General features: G+C 39.5%; 1 protein-coding gene across 3 annotated transcripts in view; it reads right to left on the bottom strand.

Moving 5' to 3' along the window:
• Window positions 1-20,903, bottom strand: part of FGF12 (fibroblast growth factor 12) — a 593,021-nt gene that overhangs the window by 301,861 nt on the left and 270,257 nt on the right. The window contains exon 2 of one of the 3 annotated variants that reach the window (XM_010373013.2): window positions 6,383-6,461. The exons of the other annotated variants lie outside the window; for them this stretch is intronic. Within the exon in view, the coding sequence (XP_010371315.1) occupies window positions 6,383-6,416 (34 nt within the window). The 5' untranslated portion in view covers window positions 6,417-6,461. The remainder of the gene's footprint in view (window positions 1-6,382; window positions 6,462-20,903) is intronic. 3 annotated transcript variants of the gene reach the window in all.

Here is a 20,903-nt window from a genome sequence, read left to right as displayed (position 1 = left end):
AACAAGCCTATGCCATAATGCTGACAGGATCTCCCCAGATTCTCTCTGCTTCTAGACACCATCACAGCCCTGCTTGCTACCCATAGGAGGCCAGCAATGGTAGGCGAGCGCCACCTCGTGGAGTTAAGGGAAATTGCCTCACTCTGCGAATGAGACTGAGTTTCGGCTTAGCTCTCAAAACACGTTTAAGAAAATTGTATTTTTAAATGGCTTGAACACCTTCCAGTCAGTGAAGCGAAGCCTGAATTTATGAATTCTCTGTCCTAGGGATTCTCTGAGTAGCAGGAGAGATATCTGTACAATGAATCTGCCCTCAGGTAAACTTTAAGGTGAAGGACAACCCCAGCTTCACTTCTTTAAATAAAGGATTTGTAACAGAAACCTAAAGAAAGAAAAAAGAGCACTCATTATGCAGATTGAATTCAAATTAAAATTTACATAGTATCTGAGCAGTAAATGCCACTCATGCTTTAAAGCAGAGCACTAATTACTACCCTTCCATTAAATCTTTCGTGAAAAATCTCTTCTATCTTTGAAACTACCATCCATCTTGCAAAAACAAGTTACCTTTTCATATTTAACACCAACAATTCACAGAGGAGTGTGATTTATGGACCATTTGCATTGAAATCACCTATACTTTTTTTTTGTTTTAAGTGCAGCTTCTTAGGCCCTACCCAGTATCAACTAACTTAGAATTTCTGAGGCTGAATCCTGGGAAGGGGCATTTGAGGTTAGTGTCTAGTTGATTCTCTTGCACACTGTGCACTCCAGTTAGAGACCCCACTGCTTTCTTCATTGAATCCAAGAATTAAGCAATTTCGGAATAGAATTGCCATCATTCTTGCAAATTACACTATTACTAGTTTTTTTATAGCCCAGCTTCCTAGAGCATCTCATCTAGAAAGCATTCCCAATTTATTCCAGAAAATTCAAACAGATGCCTTTTCCTGAGTCCCTCACGCCAAGAACTTCCTTATCCAGGGGTCGTTTGATTCCACCTTCCTATTTTAGCTCATCAGAGATCCATATCTTCACCTAGAAATGCTGAAAGGTGGGGGGTCTCTCATGCATCTCTTTACATGGGCTTTCAGAGCACATGCAGCAGCGTTCTGCACGTGGCAAGGTTTAAAGAGTTCATCCCAAACTCTTACGAGTTTGTTCTTAGAATCTTATGGCTTCAAATAATTAGCCAAGCAAAAAGATTTGCAGCATGGCCACCAGAAAACAAACCTCCCACCTTCCCTAAAGCGGCGGAACAGCGGCCACCGATAGAACAGAGCTGTTCCTCTCCCCTGCCACTCAGGCACCATGCCTGCAGCGTTATCCAGACACACCAATCACTTTGCAACTGCTTGGCTCTCTGCAGTGCCCCAGGAATTCTAAGCAACAAAGGAGACAGTCATCTGTTCCACCGCCTAGCAATTGTGTCATTAAACAAATTGCTCCATAACGTCAAAAGAGGCATTCTTTGTGACAGCCAAGTGATATAATTTGTCTTGATTCCAGACATTGGAGACATCTGTCTCGAATTCATGCCTGTCATTTGGAGTTGCAAGTTTATCTACAGAAAAGTGAGACTATACCCAGACACTGAACAGAAATATAAACATTAAGTGACTACTTAAAAAGCTATAGTTTTACCCTTTTAGCACAAATGCATGGAAATTCTTTCTAAACTGTATGGCTGTATACCAAGTGAAAACCATGGATTGTTATTCTCTCAACAAAACTGCTTTCAGAATAGGCAATTCAATTTGCCTGACTGTTGGAACACAACAATAAATGCAGGTTAAACACACAGTTCATTCAGCTCAACACATCCGTTTCTAATAGTGATCTCTCACGGAAGCATTAAATTAAGCAAATACTCATTGAGCACCAACTTATGCAATGAATCGTTAGATGCTACGGAATTAAAAGAATGAGAGCATGTATCAAATTGGGCAATTCAGAGATGGCCTCATAGAAGTTCTGCTTCCCGTGGGTCTTTAAAGATGCATAGTCTGACAGCAGTCAGCAAACAGAGATGGTCCTTCCTTTCTACTCCTCTCCATTGTCTTTCCAGTGAGGTCAGCCTCCACATGTATAATGCATCCAGCACCAGCTCTCACACCACTGGCATCCTCACCTTGAATATTTTCCTCCATCCTGCCTCACAACCCACACTCAAGTCAAACACGAACTTACGCCGCCTCTGAAATCTTCATCTGAAACATCCAACTCCGACTCACCTCTCTCCTGTCCTACAGTATTTTCTTCCACCACTTCCCAACAATTCCTCAGTCTTCCTGAGATCTCTAATCCATTGTTCTTGCTCCTGTCCACCAGCACGTGTCCTGTCCTTTTACAACTGGCAGATTTCTATTCATCTTTTTAGTCTTTGCTTAAACAAAACTTTAGCAGCAATAATACTGCCTCTTTTGATTGGATGTGATCTCCCTTATAAATAAACTTTCCTAATATTCTACTTTTTTCCCACCTTCAACCTAATCAATCTTTAAGACAATCACTTATCTACTGTCTTCCCCATCAGAGGAAATAGCAATCAAGGGAAAGGAAATCACAGCCACTCTTATTTGTTTCTGTGTACCTAGAGTGCTTGGCAGATAACCAATGCTTGAAAATTATTTAATGAATTAACAACAAAAAAATGATAAAGCCCAATTTGGTCAAGGCACAGAGAATATTTGCAGAAACAGGGAGAATCCAGGATACAGACTCAGATTGGAGCCATTTTCTAGAGTACTTCAGTATTAGGTAATGGGAAACACTGGGATCTTTAAAGATGAAGACACTCTCCAAATACTCATTTTTTTCAATAATTAGTATAGCTGATTATTAAAAATGTTTATACATTTATTGCAGGAAATCTGAAAAAACTTAGTGAAGTAAAAAGAAAAATCACCCATTTCTATAGTACTGCTAACATTTGATGCATTTTCTTCTACACATTTTCTAGACATTTGGTTTACACAGTGGTAATAATACAGTGTATTCAGACCTGGACTCGAATCTGTTTCCTCTCAACGCTGTAACCGAAGCACTTTTTTCTTATCATGTAAAATTTTGTAGTAAACTTAAGTAATGACTACTTAACATGAAATCATTTCACCATTACACAGTATACTTATCATTTTCCTATGTTTAAAAACTTAAGTTGTTATCCATATTTAAACGTTTTATTGAAAATATTACATAGATCAAGGACGTAAATCTTTTCTACTCTATGAAATTGGCAAATGTCTACTCTTACATAACTACTATGCAGATCAAGTATTTGACACAACAGCATCCCAAAGCCTCCTATATGTCCCTTCCCAGGCAATACCCTCAAAAGTAAATATCATTCTGACTTACAGCACCGTAAATTCGTTTTGCCTGTTTCTGAACTTCACAGCCCTTTTTGCCTGACTTCTTTTGCCCAATATCATGTCTTTTAAATTCATCCAAGCTTTTGTATAGGTAGTTTATACATTTTCACTTCTTCAAAGTATTTTCATATATCGATGTGTATCTATACACATATATATAAGCACACATTAACATGCACTTACTCTAGCCAAGCCACTGTGGAAGTACACTTGGGTTATTTCCAACTTGCAGCCATTAAATTAAGTTCCTGTTATTAGCCATGCTTCAGTCTAGTCATATTGTTAGCAGAAAACACCTCTAAATGAAACGGGTTGTAGAAATCTACCAAAGATGTGGAAAACTGTTTTCTGTCGAACATGCCTCAGTTGTTCTGCACTCTGCAGAAAGTTCATTTTCTGATGTTAGAGATAGACAACCAACTCTAAATCAATTTCTGCTTATCTATTATTTACTTCTAGTGTCAAATGTGTGAGTTATTGAAAAGTAACTGAATATAAAAGAAAAACATCCTCCTAAAAATTGGGAGGGAGGGATAACAATGTAGCAGAACTGTAAGCAGGACAGAGACATGAAAGGTCCAAAGTAAATATGCATGTTTCCCAAGTGACGGCACTTTGACACTAGCCTAGGCTTGAGTGATACTGTGCTTTGGTTCTCAGTTAGAAGCACAGGTTGTAGAATCAGAAAAACCTGGAACTGAATCCTGGATTATTTCCTTCTGTATGGTCTTAGAAAACTACTTTACCTCAGCTGCTCATTTCAAAAACAGGGCCAGTAATATCAATATTAGCATGAGTAAATGTATTCTGGCATATCATTAGATTTCAATATATATTATTTTTTATACTGACTAATGGCCACCAATATGCCATATAGTTTAGCTTAGAAGACACAAATAAGTTTAAATTGAGGTGCAATATTTCCTAAATGTAATCTTGAAATAAATTCCCTAAAAACAAGAACAGCAGACTTGCTGCAGCAGAATCAGTCCGATCCAACTCTGGCACTGTACATTTATGTCAGTATCATGTTTAATTACAGAGAATCATAACTATAGCAACAGTATATTTTTGTATTCTGTTTTAGTGTACACAAAGTGCTTTTAAATTCAAACCTCATTCAGTCCTTCAGATACCTGCAGGGATCTGTCCCCTCCTCTATGCAAGTTATCAATTTATTGTGTCTCAGTTCAAATCCATCCTTCATTACCTACTCGGCAATAATGGCCTTGAACCCTTTAAGTCTCTGTCCTTTGCAGCAAACACAATATTAAGCTTGTCACTAGAGGGTGCTGGAGGAAGTGGTTTCTCTTCCTGCTTCTAGTTTACTTCTATGTTGATTTTCTTATTATTTGTTTTGGAGAGCCGTCAGCAGCTAATTTGTGGGGAGAATACTCACAAATTGTGGTGCTCACAGAGCTGGAATGTGCAGCCCCTTTGTAAGCTTGTGTCCCCAGTTCCAGCTCAGTGATCATCTTGCCATGGATTTCCCAATGTAGATACCATGCATCCCAGGTTCCACACCACCCTGTCGTCGGGTAAGCTCCTGTGCACCTGCCAGGGCTCACTTCCTGCAGGGCTTAGGCATTCTTACGCTTAAGATCCCTCCAGAGTGCAGTTTCTCCAATGCTCCATTCCTACAGACGAAGACTTCTCTGTCTCTTGGTTCTTGTAGCATCTGGTGACCAACAGTGCCCAGCAGCAAATAGCTTCACCCAGCACCGACTCTAGCAACTCTGCAGCAAGGTTTGAGGGCAACATCTCCCTGTGGATTGCTTTTCTGTACCTCAGAAGGCAGATTTCCAGCAAGTCTCAGAAGTGAGGCACTTTGGTGACTTTTCAATAATTCCTAATCAGCCAAGGGCATGCCCTCTCCAAGGGAGTCTGGATCTCAGCCTGAGGTGGGTTAGAGGACTCTTCCTGGACACTGTATCTCAGCCTTATGACAGCAGCTAATATTTATACATAATATTGCTGCATCCTATAGAATTCTTTGTACTTCTTACTAGCCAATTTTCTGTTACTTCAATCCACATTACAATTAATAATTCTTATATTAAACTCTCACTTTTCAAATTACTGTGAGGTTTCTGTCTCCTGAGTTGACCACAATTAATACACCATCTTTCAAGACGATGAAATCCAAGAGTAGCAGAGACAAAGCCAAGACCAAAACCAAGACCTTCTAAATCTAAAATCCCGTTTTTTTCCCACTGCACCAAGATACCCTTTCCAGGAATAAAAACATGTTGGAGAAGTAAGGAAAAAACACCTAATATAATAAAATAATTAACCTCAGTGTCATTTTATAGCAACCTCCTTCCAACTCATTTTGTTAAGACACTCAAAGACAAAAGCATCATATCATACTATGCACTACACCAGAACTGCCCATTACACAGAGATAGGTCTGCAGATCCTATTAAGAAGCAAAAAGTGAAGACTGACAAGATATCCAATTTTAATCATGTAGCAAATTTGGGACGCCACAGGTAACATTCAACATAGATAGAACCGAACATAGCATACCAAATAAAACTCAACACAGATGACAGGTAAAATTCAACACAGGACACTGAGTAGATAAACCTCCTAACTTTTGATGAAATAAACTGTACAATTACAATGACCACAGTGTAATCAGGCATTCATTTTATGATTCATCCAAATAAACCAAACTGAACAAAAAGATGCTTTACTCTTGGTAATAGTCAAGAGTCATTCACTTAGTATAGAAAGAAAAGTTGGCTCCTAATATTAGAATCTGAATAAAAATATAACACAGTTTCATGGATTAAGAATCCACGGTACCAAGCTGGTCACCATCTCTGATCCATTTTTGATAATGAAGAGATGAGTTAGCCTCTGTATCTAATAGTCTAATTAAACACAGAGTGAAAAGCACTAAACTATGTGTCAATCCTGTACTTATTTCAGTTGCCAGAATCCTTTTCCAAAGCATTTCCATTGATCACAGTTTGCTGTATATGTTTAACACACCTCAGTACCTTTGTGTGACACTTCCAGTATCACCTCAATCATGAAACTTTGGCTAGTCTCCACGAACAAAATGAAAAGTGATTTCTCCTGTGGGGAAAAGAAAGCGAGATCAGACTGTTACTGTGTCTATATAGAAAGAAGTAGACATAAGAGCCTCCATTTTGTTCTGTATTTGAGATGCTGTTAATCTGTGACCCTACCCCCAACCTTGTCCTTGCAAGAGACATGTGCTGTGGTGACTCAAGGTTTAACGGATTTTGGGCTGTGCAGGGTGTGCTTTGTTAAAAGCATCACCATTCTCTTAATCTCAAGTACCCAGGGACACGTACACTGTCAAAGGTCGCAGGGACCTCTGCCTAGGAAAGCTAGGTATTGTCCAAGGTTTCTCCCTATGTGATAGTCTGAAATATGGCCTCGTGGGAAGGGAAAGACCTGATTCTCCCCAAGCCTGACACCCGTGAAGGGTCTGTGCTGAGGAGGACTAGTACAAGAGGAAAGAAGGCCTCTTGGCAGTTAAGATAGAGAAAAGCATCTGTCTCCTGCCTGTCCCTGGGCAATGGAACATCCTGGTGTTTCTCAGTATGTTGTTTACTGAGAAAGGAGAAAACCGCCTTAGGGTGAAAGGTGGGACTTGCTAGCACAATGCTGCTCTTTATCCACTAAAAATGTTTATGGAGATGTTTGCATATGCATATCAAGGCACAGCACTTTCCCTTAAACTTATTCATGTCACAGAGATCTTTATTCATATGTCTTACTGCTGACCTTCTCCCTATGATGATCCTATTATCCTGCCACTTCCCTTTTTCTAATATGATAAAGATAATGATCAATAAATACTGAGGGAACTCAGAGACCGGTGCGGGTCCTCTGCATGCTGAGCGCCTGTCCCCTGGGCCCACTTTTTCTTTCTCTATACTTTGTCTCTGTGTCTCATTTATTTTCTCAAGTCTCTCATTCCACCTAACGAGAAACGCCCACAGGTGTGGAGAGGCAGGCCACCCCTTCATTCTCCAACACTGGAAGCCCCATAGAATGACCTGTGTTTCTCTTATCATGATCTGTGCTCTACTTTGCACAGTGACTACATACATATCTTCCTTGGTTTCTCCGAGCTGTACGTTACTCTCGGACAAGAATTACTTTACTGATGTGATTTTTACCCAAACTGTAAACACAATGGTTTCAACATTGGCAGTGCTCTATGATAGATATTTCTCATTTCATGATAATTTCTCAGGTTAACTTAGTAGGTGTAAAGAATGATCAGGAGCAGAATTCAAGTCTCCTGACTTTCCAACACTCTCTTTATTCTATGCCATTGTAAGTGTCAAGAGAAAAGATTTAAAGATAACATCAGCTGATGTTATCAACATCAGCTGTAACATCAGCTGAGAGAATGGAAGAACTATGAGAATCACCAGTCTGACAGCATAAAATATATTGTGCTTGACAACAGGAAAACTCAAAAGGCTTGCTATGGCCAAACCATGAGAACTGAAATCAGCCTACTGTACCAAGAATTTATTTGATGTCATTATGACTATTAAGCAGGAGATTGCTATATTAAAAGGTAAGTCTGTGATGATTCTTAGACCCTTAGGTATTTAATGGACTAAAGATAAGACATGTTGAGGGTTTAGGAGATCACTAAAGTTAAAAGACTACTAAAAGTCCCAGACACAATGAGTATGTCAAGACCTGGTAAATATCACATATATTTAGGATCTTGCATTTAACAGTTTGCTTCTTAACTCAACAATTTGTTTCTAAGATTCACCTATGTAGTAATGCATAGCTGTAGTTAATTTATTCCATGGCTGTATAACAGCCCATTGTGTGAATTTGCTAAAATTTATTTATGCATTCCACTACTGATGGAACCTGGGTAAAGACTGGTGCTAGGCTAAACAATGCCTCTATAAACATTCTTATATGTGTCTCCTGGTGATGTGTAAGAGTTTTAGCTAGAATGTTTGCCTTCAAGTAGAATAGATAATTATAGAGTATTCACATTTTCAGCATTAATAGATTTTTTTCTTTTCCTTGCCTTTTTGCTTTGGTAAGGATCGCCAGTACAATATTGAATAGAAGTAATAAAAATGGATATCCTTGCCATATTCCCAAGTATAGGAAAAAAGTGTCGATATTTAACCATTCACTTTGAAGTAAACTATAGGTTTTTTTGTACATATTTTCTATCAAATTGAGAAAGATCCTTATATTTCTCAGTTGCTAGGAGATTATTTTTTGTGATGAATGTGTGTTCAATTTTGTTAACTGTTTTTATTTTGTATTTGTTGAGCCGATCATGTGAATTTTAACCTTTATTCTGTTAATATGTTGAATTACATAGATTGGTGAGTTTTTAATGATAAACCAAACTTCTTTTCTAAGGACAAACTCCACTTAGCCATAATTTATTATCCTTTTGATACATTGATGGATTTGATTTGTCAATGTTTTATTGTGGATTTTCTGTGGCTCTGTGTTAGGTGCTACAGTCTCTACTCATTTTCTTAAGTATTTTTGTCAGGTTTTAGTAACAGGGTTATATTGGTCTCATGATATGAGGCTGAAATTGCTTCCTCTTCTACTTCCTGAAAAATTTCAGGTCATATTTGAAAGATAATTTTGCTGAATTCAAAATTCTATTTAACGCTGCATTGGCCAACTCCAGGGAACACTACACAAACTAAATCCTATGTGAATTACACCCCTCTGGAGCTGCTGAGTGCACAGCCTGTGTGGCTCCACTCAGCATCCTCGCCTGTGATTGCATCAGAATGTGGACAGTATTGGTTGGGTCTTTCAGCTTCCAGTTTTTAGAAGTCTTCTCTTTACCTAATTATTGTTCCTTTGCAGATGATCAGTCTTTTCTCTCTGGCTGCTCCTAAGTTCTCTTTTTCTTTGGTGTTCTAAAACTTCACTATAATTTCTTTGACATTCACATATTTTATTGTATATAAATGATATTTCTTATTCACTTACCTAATGTGCGGGTTCCTTTGTGTGTCTATGATGCATATCTTTCCATAATTCCAGACAATTTTCAGTCACTTCTTTCCTCAACTGCCTTTATCCTTTCCTTCTGGGACTCCAGTTGGATCTAGCTTAGATATTTATTGTGTCCTCCGTGTCAGTTAACTTTTCTTTCATATTTTCTACCTTCCTTCTCTGCATTATTATGATCTGGGTAATCTCTTCATATATGTCTCCCTTTTCGTTTATTCCTTTTTTAAGCTGTGTCTGATATGCTTCCAAACCATCTATTGGGTTTTTAATTTCAATTATATTTTTCACTTTTAAAAGTTGTATCTGATTCTTTTTGGAAACTAATTTGATCACATTTGAAAATCTTTTGTTCCTTCTATATCTAAACGTATAAATTTTATTTTTAAAATATTTTATACATAGCTCTGTATTATTCCGAAACTGACCGTTCTAATATATGAAGTTCTTGGTTCTCGAAAGGGTCATTAAGAATGCCCCCGTCTTTTTTTTTTTTTTTTAATTTTGGAGGGTTTGGTCGTATTTAACTTCAAGCTCATATCTGATTCTATTTAATATCTTTACCTTCTGAGGATCTGTTTGTCTCCTAGGGAATTGAATTCCAAAATGGAAGTAAAAACACTTTAATTTTTTAAAAGGTATTAGTAGAAAATGATTAATTACGGTTGCTTTCCTTCAGAGAATATTTGCATTTTTTTTTTGGTCGGGATTTAGTGTCTAGTACTGATCTGTCTGTGATCACTTTTGCTTGTTTTACTGGGGGATGACGGGTGTCCCCTGCTTGGCTTTGGCTCAGCTCTCCTAGCATGATGGCCCATGGGATTAGTCTCCCAATTTCACACTCATATTGATCTTTGTCTTGATCAGTTAGTTAACAAAATTCAGTTGTTTAAATCAAATTTAACTAATCTGGGTTTAAACTTTACTTCTGTATAAACTCAAAGTATTTTTAATAAATATAATATTTATGTAAATGATACATATTTAGGACCAAAGATACTTCTCTCTCTATGCAATACTCTTGGTCTATTATTTCCTTTCTAATCAAAATTTGGCAGCAAGTTAAATACGTATATCTACATTTCTCTCCTTTTTCTTTTTTGTTTTTTGAGATGGAGTCTCGCTCTGTTGCCCAGGCTTGAATGCAGTGGCGTGATCTTGGCTCACTGAAACCTCCACCTTCCAGGTTCAAGCGATTCTCCTGCCTCAGCCTCCTGAGTAACTGGGACTACAGGTGTGTGCCACCATGCCCAGCTATTTTTTTTGTATTTTAGTAAAGACGGGGTTTCACCGTGTTAGACAGGATGGTCTCAATCTCCTGACCCATGATCCGCCCGCCTCAGCCTCCCAAAGTGCTGGGATTACAGTTGTGAGCCACCGCACCCGGCCTATACTTCTCTGAACAAGAAAGGCCTGTATGTTCTAGTTCCACAGTCCTTATCAAAAACACAAAGATTTTCCTGTTTCGTCAGCAGACTAAAATGAACATGGGGAGTGTCTGGTACAAATACAGTCTAGAAATGTTATTCACTCAGAAAGAGAGATACTTCTAAAATAAGGAAAAAAATTGAATAGTAGAAGGAGAAAAAGAAACAAAAATTCAGGAATAAAAGGCTTATTTCATAAATCTAAAAAGGGCTTAAACCATGTAGTCTGATAAACATGGTGCAAGGAGAGAAACACAACAAAGTGTCAAAGGCATGTTTCTCAGACTACATGGTTCCATTCCTTTTCATACAGCAAAGGAAGTTTCTAGAAAACGAAAGAGAGCACAAAACCATTAGCGAGAATCTCATCAAAATTATAAAATGATATTAGATTGTTAATTACTGCAGATCTGAGGAGAGAAAGGTGCCACAGTAGGGAAAGGGCCAGGTGACACATTCAGAAGATGTCTAGTACATAACCAATCCATTGTTAGCTCAACAATGAGAGGGACATTACAAGGTTCAACATCTATTTTGGATGTCTGTGGTCTTGGACATCTCAGTTTTTTATAATATTTCCACCTTCTCTAATAATTATTTTAATTATTAATTTCAAATGGAGAGGATACTTTTTACCTCCCCCAATTCTCAATGTATTTTCTCTTACTGGTGAGAAATTTACTTTTATTGAACCTCTAAGATCAAAGCTAAGCCATAAGACTTATTGCTTGGAAAAGAGTGGGCAAGTACTTCCTAAAATTAAAAGCCTGTAGAGTTGGAAAGAAGAATAATATGATGTACAGAAAGTTTCTACCAGATAAAATGCAGATATAGAAACTCTTTGGAGGAGAAATACTGTTTCTGAGAGGGGACCAGAAAAGGATCAAAAGCTCTCTGAGCCTCTTAGGTTTCTAATGACTCTGTCACTCTGGTTCTCAACTCAGATGGGGTGATGACAAGAAGAGTGAAACTCTTGATCAGGAGGAAACTGACAGAACAGAAGTCTTTGAACCCAAATCTTGTTTGGAATTCTGGGAAGAGAAATGGCTGCAAGGAAACTCTGCATCAACATGGTGTACCTACTGGAGAACAGAAATGATAACATCATATATTTAGACAGAGAGATGGTCAGGGCTGGCCCCTTCTGCACACAGGATCTCTTTAATTTCTGCACAGTCTATTGCGTTTATGGCAGTAGATACAATGATAACATTTTACAACTTTCTTATTTAACATTATATATTAAATATAAACATACATGTTGTTGTTATAAACTTTTTATAACATTATCAATAACTGAATAATACTCCAATGATTTGCTCTAATGCACTTAGTCTTAACATGCTTCTGCATATTGAGATGGCTTTAAGTTTCTACTATCATAAATAATTCTAAGATTTTCCACGGAATATTAGTAGATGTAATTGAGAATATGTTCAGAAAAAAACACATGAATCCATGATACTAAATGTCAACAGTTCCGTTGGTCCCTCAAACACAATTCCACATATATGCATTAAAAACCATAAAGATGAAAACATACTTCACATAGTTCATGGGATGCTCCAGACGAAGCAAAGTGGTTACTAAGTGGGGCCTTGCAGAGGTGGTCACCGAAAGCCAGTAACTGGTCTTTTGAGTCCATAACATGTTATCAACTCAACCTGACTCACATCACCTGAACTCTGAAAAAGTGGATTGATATATTAGGTATCAACATCTTCTCATACACTGAGACAAAATATGATACGCATGGTCTGACTAAAGCCTTTTCAGATAATTCTGGGTATATGACAAAATCTGAGAGATGATAAAAGCATGGTAACGTCTATCACATTTTCACAATTTATGAAGAATACAAGAGAAAATATTTAAAATGTAATTGTGCTCTAAAATTAGAAATGTATTGTTATGTTGTGGACCTACAGAGTTATAAAAAATTCATTTCTACTTTCAGGATTATGTATAAAAGAAACTGGAAAACCAAATTTGTTATGCCACTGATCAAACTTGGAATTAAGAGGCAGAGGTCGTCTGAGACTTAGAGATACCTTAGCCCAAAGCCTGTTGTCAAGCAGGTTAGAGAATGGAGTCTCATTGCAATTAGCTAGTTCTGAATAACTCATTAAAAATACTTTCCGAAGATTAATCTTTCTTATCATAAACGTGATACGGGCTTATTGTAGAAAAAAATTGATGAATATATTTTAAAAATAAGTAAAATGATCTAATTTCATTCTTTAAGTTATTTTAAAATCTCATTTACCCCATAAATATGTACACCTAATATGTATCCACAAAAATGTTTAAAAATAATTTAAAAGTTAAAAAAATAAATGAAATGACTTAAATCCCACCACCTAAAACATTTTATGTACGAACTCTTTGCAGATAAGGACTGCAAGGTAAGAATTACAGCCTGCAGGGTTTAGCTATATAGACGTTGGGTAAATATCTTGGAGACTCAGTTCAACCATACTGCAGTGAATAGAGTTAGTACTATGAGAATGTATGATTCCTATACCAAACTCTAGGCACTCTCTTCTAGATTATAACATAAATCCACACATGCAGTGATATGGTTTGGCTGTGTCCCTACCCAAATCTCACCTTGAATTATACTCCCATAATTCCCACATGTTGTGGGAGGGGCACAGTGGGAGAAAATTTGAATCATGGCGGCAGTTTTCCCCACACTGTTCTCGTGGTAGGGAATCAGTCTCATGTAGACCTGACGGTCTTATCAGGGGTTTCCGCTTTTGCGTCTTCCCCATTTTCTCTTGCCACTGGCACGTAAGAAGTACCTTTCCCCTCCTGCCATGATTCTGCCACACAGAACTGTAAGTCCAGCTAAACCTCTTTTTCTTCCCAGTCTCAGGTATGTCTTTATCAGCAGTGTGAAAATGCGCCAATACAGTAAATTGGTATCAGTAGATTGGTGTGTTGCTGAAAAGATACCCAAATTGTGGAAGCGAGTTTGGAACTGGGTAACAGGCAGAGGCTGGAACACTTTGTAGGGCTCAGAAGAAGACAGTAGGGAGAGGGGAGGGATAGCATTAGGAGATATACCTAACATAAATGATGAGTTACTGGGTGCAGCACACCAACATGGCACATCTATACATACGTAACAAACCTGCATGTTGTGCACATGTACCCTAGAACATAAAGTATAATATAATATATATATAATTTTTAAAAATTCATTTAAAAAATTCATTAAATTCATCTAAAAAAAGAAGAAGACAGTAAAATGTGGAAAAGTTTGGAACCTCCTAGAGACTTGTTGAATGGTTTGACTAAAATGCTGATAGTGATATGAACAGTAAGGTCCAGGCTGAGATGGTCTCAGATGGAGATGAGGAACTTGTTGGGAACCGGTTACGTTTTAGCAAAGCGACTGGTGGCATTTTGCCTCCATCCTAGAGATTTGTGGAACTTTGAACTTCAGAGAGATGATTTAGGGTATCTGGCAGAAGAAATTTCTAAACAGCAAAAGCATTCAAAAGGTGACTTGGGTACTGTTAAAAGCATTCCGTTTTAAAGGGAAACAGAGCAGAAAAGTCAGAAAATTTGCAGCTGATGATGCAATAGAAAAGAAACCCCCATTTTTGAGGAGAAATTCAAGCTGGCTGCAGAAATTTGCATAAGTAGCAAGGAGCCTAATATTAATCTCCAAGACCACAGGGAAAATGTCTCCAGGCCGAGTCATAGAGCTTCACAGCAGCCCCTCTCATCACAGGCCTGGAGGCCAAGGAGAAAAAAGTGGTTTTGTGGGCTGGGCCCAGGGTCCCTGTGTGTGTGCAGCCTAGAGACTTGGTGCCCTCAGTTGCAGCCACTCCAGCTGTGACTGAAAGTGGCCAACATAAAACTCGGACTGTGGCTTCAGAGGGTGGAATCCTCAAGACTTGGCAGCTTCCATGTGGTGTTGAGCCTGCAGGTGCACAGAAGTCAAGAATTGAGGTTTGGGAACCTCGGCTTAGATTTCAGAAGATGTATGGAAATGCCTGGATGCCCAGGCAAAAGTTTGCTGTAGGGGTGGGGCCCTCATGAAGAACCTCTTCTTGGGCAGTGCAGAAGGGAAATGTGCGGTCAGAGCTCCCACACAGAGTCCCTAGTGGGACACTGCCTAGTGGAGCTGTGAGAAGAGGACCACCCTACTCCAGACCCCAGAATGGCAGATCTACCTACAGCTTGCACTGTGTGCCTGGAAAAGCTGCAGACGCTCAATGCCAGCCCATGAAAGTAGCCAGGAAGGGGATTGTACCCTGCAAAGCCACAGGGGCAGAGCTGCCCAAGACCATGGAAACCCACCTCTTGCATCAGTGTGACCTGGATGTGAGACCTGGAGTCAAAGGAGATCAATTTGGAACTGTAAAATTTGACTGCCTCACTGGTTTTTGGACTTGCATGAAGCTTGTAACCCCTTTGTTTTGGCCAATTTTTCCCATTTGGAATGGCTGTATTTACCCAATAACTGTACCCCCACTGGATTTAGGAAGTAACTAACTTGCTTTTGATTTTACAGGCTCATAGGCAGAAGGGATTTGCCTTGTCTCAGATGAGACTTTGGACTGTGGACTTTTGGGTTAATGCTGAAATGAGTTGAGACTTTGGGGGACTGTTGGGAAGGCACAATTGGTTTTAAAATTTGAGGACATGAGATTTGGAGGGGCTGGGGCGGAATGATATGGTTTCACTGTGTCCCCACCCAAATCTCATCCTGAATTATAACCCCATATTCCCACACATTGTGGGAGAGACCCAGTGGGAAATAATCTGAATCATGGGGGCAGTTTCTCCCGTATTGTTCTTGTGCTAGTGAATAAGTCTCACGAGATCTGATGGGTTTATCGGGCGTTTCTGCTTTTGCATCTTCCTCATTTTCTCTTACCACTGCCATGTAAGAAGCGCCTTTCACCTCCCACCATGATTCTGAGGCCTCCCTTGCTATGTGAAACTGTGAGCCCAATTAAACCTCTTTTTCTTTCCAGTCTAGGGTATGTCTTTATCAGCAGTGTGAAAACAGGCTAATACATGCAGACACTTCATCTTATCTATGTTTGTAGCACAATTCCCGGAATTCCATAGCAATTCAGAATTAAATTATCAAATACTGTGGCTGCTTGATTTCACTAACTCAGTTAAGTTAGCAAACTTCTCATCAGATCTAAAAATTGAGCTTCAATTCTTGCTGTGAATGCTAAATAACACAGCAACAAAATTTGGCATTTCCTACAACTGATTCTCATTCATTTCAAAGGAATTGCCTGGTATTCAGGAGACATAAGTTGGTCAATTTAAATTGTTTAACTTGCATTTGTTATGAATGCTACATTCAAAACAAAAGGATTTGGAAAATGCTGCACAGTAACAGCATTACAAAACTGTGAATCTTATTTGATTGCTCCATGTCTATGGCTACATTCCCATGGGAACCAGACACACTTTAATCTTTTTTGTTTTCAAAAACAAGGCACCATTCTTCATGAGCCTTGTCTTTGGGCACATTGCATATATTGATTCAAATATTAAAATGGGTTAATAATAGAATCAAATTTAGAATGGTTGCATGGTTTCCAGAAGAAAAAAATAAAATCGTTTTGAAGACGTATGTGCTTTAATCTGACTGGTTAAAATATGGTTAAAATTGCTTATATTTGTACAACCTTTTAAGAAAAATTCTTAATAATCTGAAAAGATAATCTTTCCTGACTGTATGCTTAGAGTGTGTGTGTGTGTGTGTGTGTGTGTGTGTGTGTGTGTGTGTGTGAGAGAGAGAGAGAGAGAGAAGGAGACAGAAAGTGATTCGACATCATTCAGAAAACCCTCATTGAGTACCTTTCAAGTACTGAGAGATGTGTTAGACTTTCAAGCTACAAAGATGATCTAGATCAACCTTGTCTTCGAGTCATACAGGATAAACAGACATAAGCACCTTTCCGATACGGTGATAATGCAAATACTTACAAGGAAGAGTTGGTGGGTGAGAAGAAAGGTAACCAACTCTACCTTGTGGGAGGGGGCAGTTAGGGAACACTCTGATGACATAGGGACCTAATGAGAAGGACAAGCATAAGACCTCAGTCATAGTAGGCCAAGAAAATGTAAAGTGTGCTCCAACCTTTTCTTCCTTGCCTGAACTTCTTCCTTTTCCAAAAGACTCAGCTGAACAAACCACTTGGATCAAATTTTATTCCTACTCATGCTCAAGTTCGGGTAGGACAAGGGAGCTTTTTCTAAATTCAGAAACCTGCCTGAGTCTGTCTGAGCTTTGCCCACAGCCTCAGAGCTGAGCCAGAGGAATGGCAACGAAGTTCCGAATGTCGACTGAAAACCGTGCAGGCCTGCCTGGCCACCTGGATGGCCACAGCAACTAATGCCTTCTCCAGAGCAGAGACAGATTTCATCTCTTGACACAGAAGCAAAATAACCCATAAGCAAAAACGGGCCTAGAAAAGTAAGAGGTGACTTGAATCATACTCGGGGTCTTGTTTACCTGGGGAAAAGTTTACTGACATCGAAGCTAAAACTCCAGTACACTGCTCAGCCCTTAGCACATGCTTGACCACAAAGGACCATTTAAGAAGTAGGATTTCCTCAGGTTCCTGCAAGAATTTAACCTTTGCTCTTAACAACTTTCAAATAAAATACCCATGTAATTGGAGGGACAGGAGCACACGTCTACCTAAACCAGACATGGGCCTTACGGTAGCCTTATGTCTACCTTAGATTTGCCCAGGGTAACAACGCAGTGCATTCAATTTCCTGAGAAAGAACAAACCAGCGATAGTTGGTTCTAAAACTGCAGAGTGCTGCGAGGAAAACAAGTTGTGTAGGCAGTGGAGCTGTGACTATAATAAACTCTGCACTTCCTGTTACACTAACTATCTTCGCCTCTCCCAGGGTTCAACACAGCCCGTCTCCTGCCATTCTTATTTTTGAGTCTTTTTGTTTGTTTGTTTTTTGAGGCAGAGTCTCGCTCTGTCACCCAGGCTGGAATGCAGTGGCCAGATCTCAGCTCACTGCAAGCTCCGCCTCCCGGGTTTACGCCATTCTCCTGCCTCAGCCTCCCGAGTAGCTGGGACTACAGGCACCCGCCACCTCACCCGGCTAGTTTTTTGTATTTTTTAGTAGAGATGGGGTTTCACCGTGTTAGCCAGGATGGTCTCGATCTCCTGACATCGTGATCCGCCCGTCTCGGCCTCCCAAAGTGCTGGGATTACAGGCTTGAGCCACCGCGCCGGGCCTCTCCTGCCATTCTTGTATCATTCTCAGATTCTTGTGCCCAGATGGCAAGTTCTGCATGATCATCACAAAAGCCCTTGCTGAGTGAAACCACTCTCAGGAGAAGGAACATGTTCTCTTTCCTTTCAACCACTGTGATCTGTCTACAGTGTTTTCTAGTTCCCATCCCAAGACATGAGGTTTTCGGCAAAGTTGACTGAGATGAAATTATAGATTCCCCAGCGAATTCATGGCAGATCCCCAGAATATACATTTTTCTAGTTTTGTTTAGGAGCAAGCAAGAAAAGTAGGAAGAATGTATTTTAAATCCATATGAAAGAGCTAGATGTAGCAGCCCCAGCAACAAAGCAGAAGCCACGAAAACTGGACTGAGAGGGAAGGTTGTTTCGTAAGGAGATGATGTGATTATCAACTAAAAGAAATGTAAGCTTTCTGTAGTAAAACGGTTTCAGCGGTTTTGTTCAATAACAAATGACATGCAAACATGCAGCATGGGTCTATATGCCCACTTAAAACTCAATATAGGGAAGACAGGGGAATATAAGGCTCATGTATCAGGTCTCTGAGAATCAACTCTGAAACTAATGTCACATAAGTGTCTTTAAACCCCCAAGCAGAGTGCATATGCTCTGCAACCAGCAAGCACAGGCTACAGACGCTTTCCGAACCTCCACTCTGCAGCTCACAGTCACCCCTTTACAATGCTCTCATAGCCCTGTGTTTGCAGTAAGAACACCAGTCCTGCCGCATGTCAGATCATCTCCTACTACACTCTGAGCTCGTTGCATTTGTTGCAGGGACTTTGACTTTCCACGTCTTTATGATTTTTCTCCCATCAATGACTAGTGCTATGCTCAGTAAATGCTTGTTGAACCTAACGTTAAAAGGCAGAGGAAATGGAAAGAATTTCTTTTCATCTCTTCTGAACATTTGGAAAGTGTCACTTTTTTCCTACCCTTAAAAAATATCCACTTTGGGCCGGGTGCGGTGGCTCATGCCTGTAATCCCAGCACTTTGGGAGGCCGAGATGGGTGGATCACGAGGTCAGGAGATCGAGACCATCCTGGCTAACACGTTGAAACCCCGTCTCTACTAAAAAAAATACAAAAAACTAGCCGGGCGAGGTGGCGGGCGCCTGTGGTCCCAGCTACTCAGGAGGCTGAGGCAGGAGAAGGGCGTAAGCCCGGGAGGCGGAGCTTGCAGTGAGCTGAGGTCCGGCCACTGCACTCCAGCCCGGGCGACAGAGCGAGACTCCGTCTCAAAAAAAAAAAAAAAAAAAAAAATCCATTTTGGGCCGGGTGCAGTGGCTCATGCCTGTAATCCCAGCACTTTGGGAGGCCAAGGTAGGCGGATCACCTGAGATCAGGAATTCAAGGCCAGCCTAGCCAACATGATGAAACCCTGTCTCTATTAAAAATACAAAAATTAACAGAGCATTGTGGCGTGCGCCTGTAGTCCCAGCTACTGGGGAGGCTGAGGCAGGAGAATCGCTTGAACCCCGGGAGGCAGAGACCGCAGTGAGCCGAGATTGTGCCACTGCACTCCAACCTGGGTGACAGAGTGAGACTCCATCTTAAAACAAAAAGAAACAACAGCAACAAATATATACATATATATATATGTATGTATGTGTGTATATATATCCATTTTGCATTTACTTTCATTTAGATAGTGCTTTACAGTTGGAAACTTTTTTCTTATATATTATTTAATTTGCTACTTTCGAGAGCACTCTAAGTTGGTTAGGGCAAGAATCATGGAGCTTAGAGAGTTAAAATGAATTTCTAACAATCGCTTTAACTGAATTGGAGCAAAAAGTCAAGCATTTTTAATTCCTTTGCATTTCCTGCCACACAGTGCTGCTAAGTGTTTGCACCCTTCCTCTTTATCCAGAGTACTTACACTCACTAAGCACTTGGTATGGCTCACAGTTTGTGCTAAGTGATATGGGGGCCAGTTTAAAAACCTGTAATCCATGATCTGTTTCAAGTAATGTTTACTCAATGTGATAACATATATAACATATAGGACACATTTTTTCACAGGTTGAAGCTTATCCAGAAAATGCAATTATTTAAACAATGGGATTTTTGTAAATGAACATTGTAAAACATTTGTGATACTTTTGAATAATAAATACACCTTGAATTACATTGGGAGGAACATGCTTAAAGACGTGCCCAAAAAATCATCCACATGCATGCCTCCAACTCAAAACATTCAGGCTTGAGATCATCCAAAAGAAAGTTAAACAGAATCTTCATGGAACACATTTGCCTAATTTACAATAATTGAAAATATTGGCACCATGACATAAAAAATGATGAGCACTATAGAATATACCCAAATTAGGTTAAATACTCCAAGGTAAAAGAAGAGTAAAAATTCCTGTGAAGGATTAATAGTGACTGGAATTCCATTATATTTATAAGGTAAATTACAAACTATTATCTATCAAATCCTAATCGGTATTTTTATCTGATGTGGTTCTTATTTCTTAATTTAAAGGAATTTTATGTTCTCGTTCCTACAAGCTATATAACTGAGATTATAACTGAATTCACTTTTCAATTATCTGACCCTAAACGGAAGTATGTGTGTAAGCAGGAGTGTGGAGGAGATGTTTTTTAAAAATCATTATTACTTGGCCGGGCACAGTGGCTCACACCCGTAATTCCAGCACTTTGTGAGGCCAAGGTGGGTAGATCACCTGAGGTCAAGAGTTTGAGACCAGTCTGGCCAACATGGTGAAACCCCACCTCTACTAAAAATACAAAAATATTAGCTGGGCATGGTGGTGAGCACCTGTAATTCCAGCTACTCAGGAGGCTGAGGCAGGAGA

The sequence above is a fragment of the Rhinopithecus roxellana genome, chromosome 1 (genome assembly GCF_007565055.1).
Source record: "Rhinopithecus roxellana isolate Shanxi Qingling chromosome 1, ASM756505v1, whole genome shotgun sequence".
Lineage (NCBI taxonomy): Eukaryota > Metazoa > Chordata > Mammalia > Primates > Cercopithecidae > Rhinopithecus > Rhinopithecus roxellana.
Note: the sequence above shows the minus strand (reverse complement) of the source record. Positions and strands in the feature narration are given on the sequence as shown.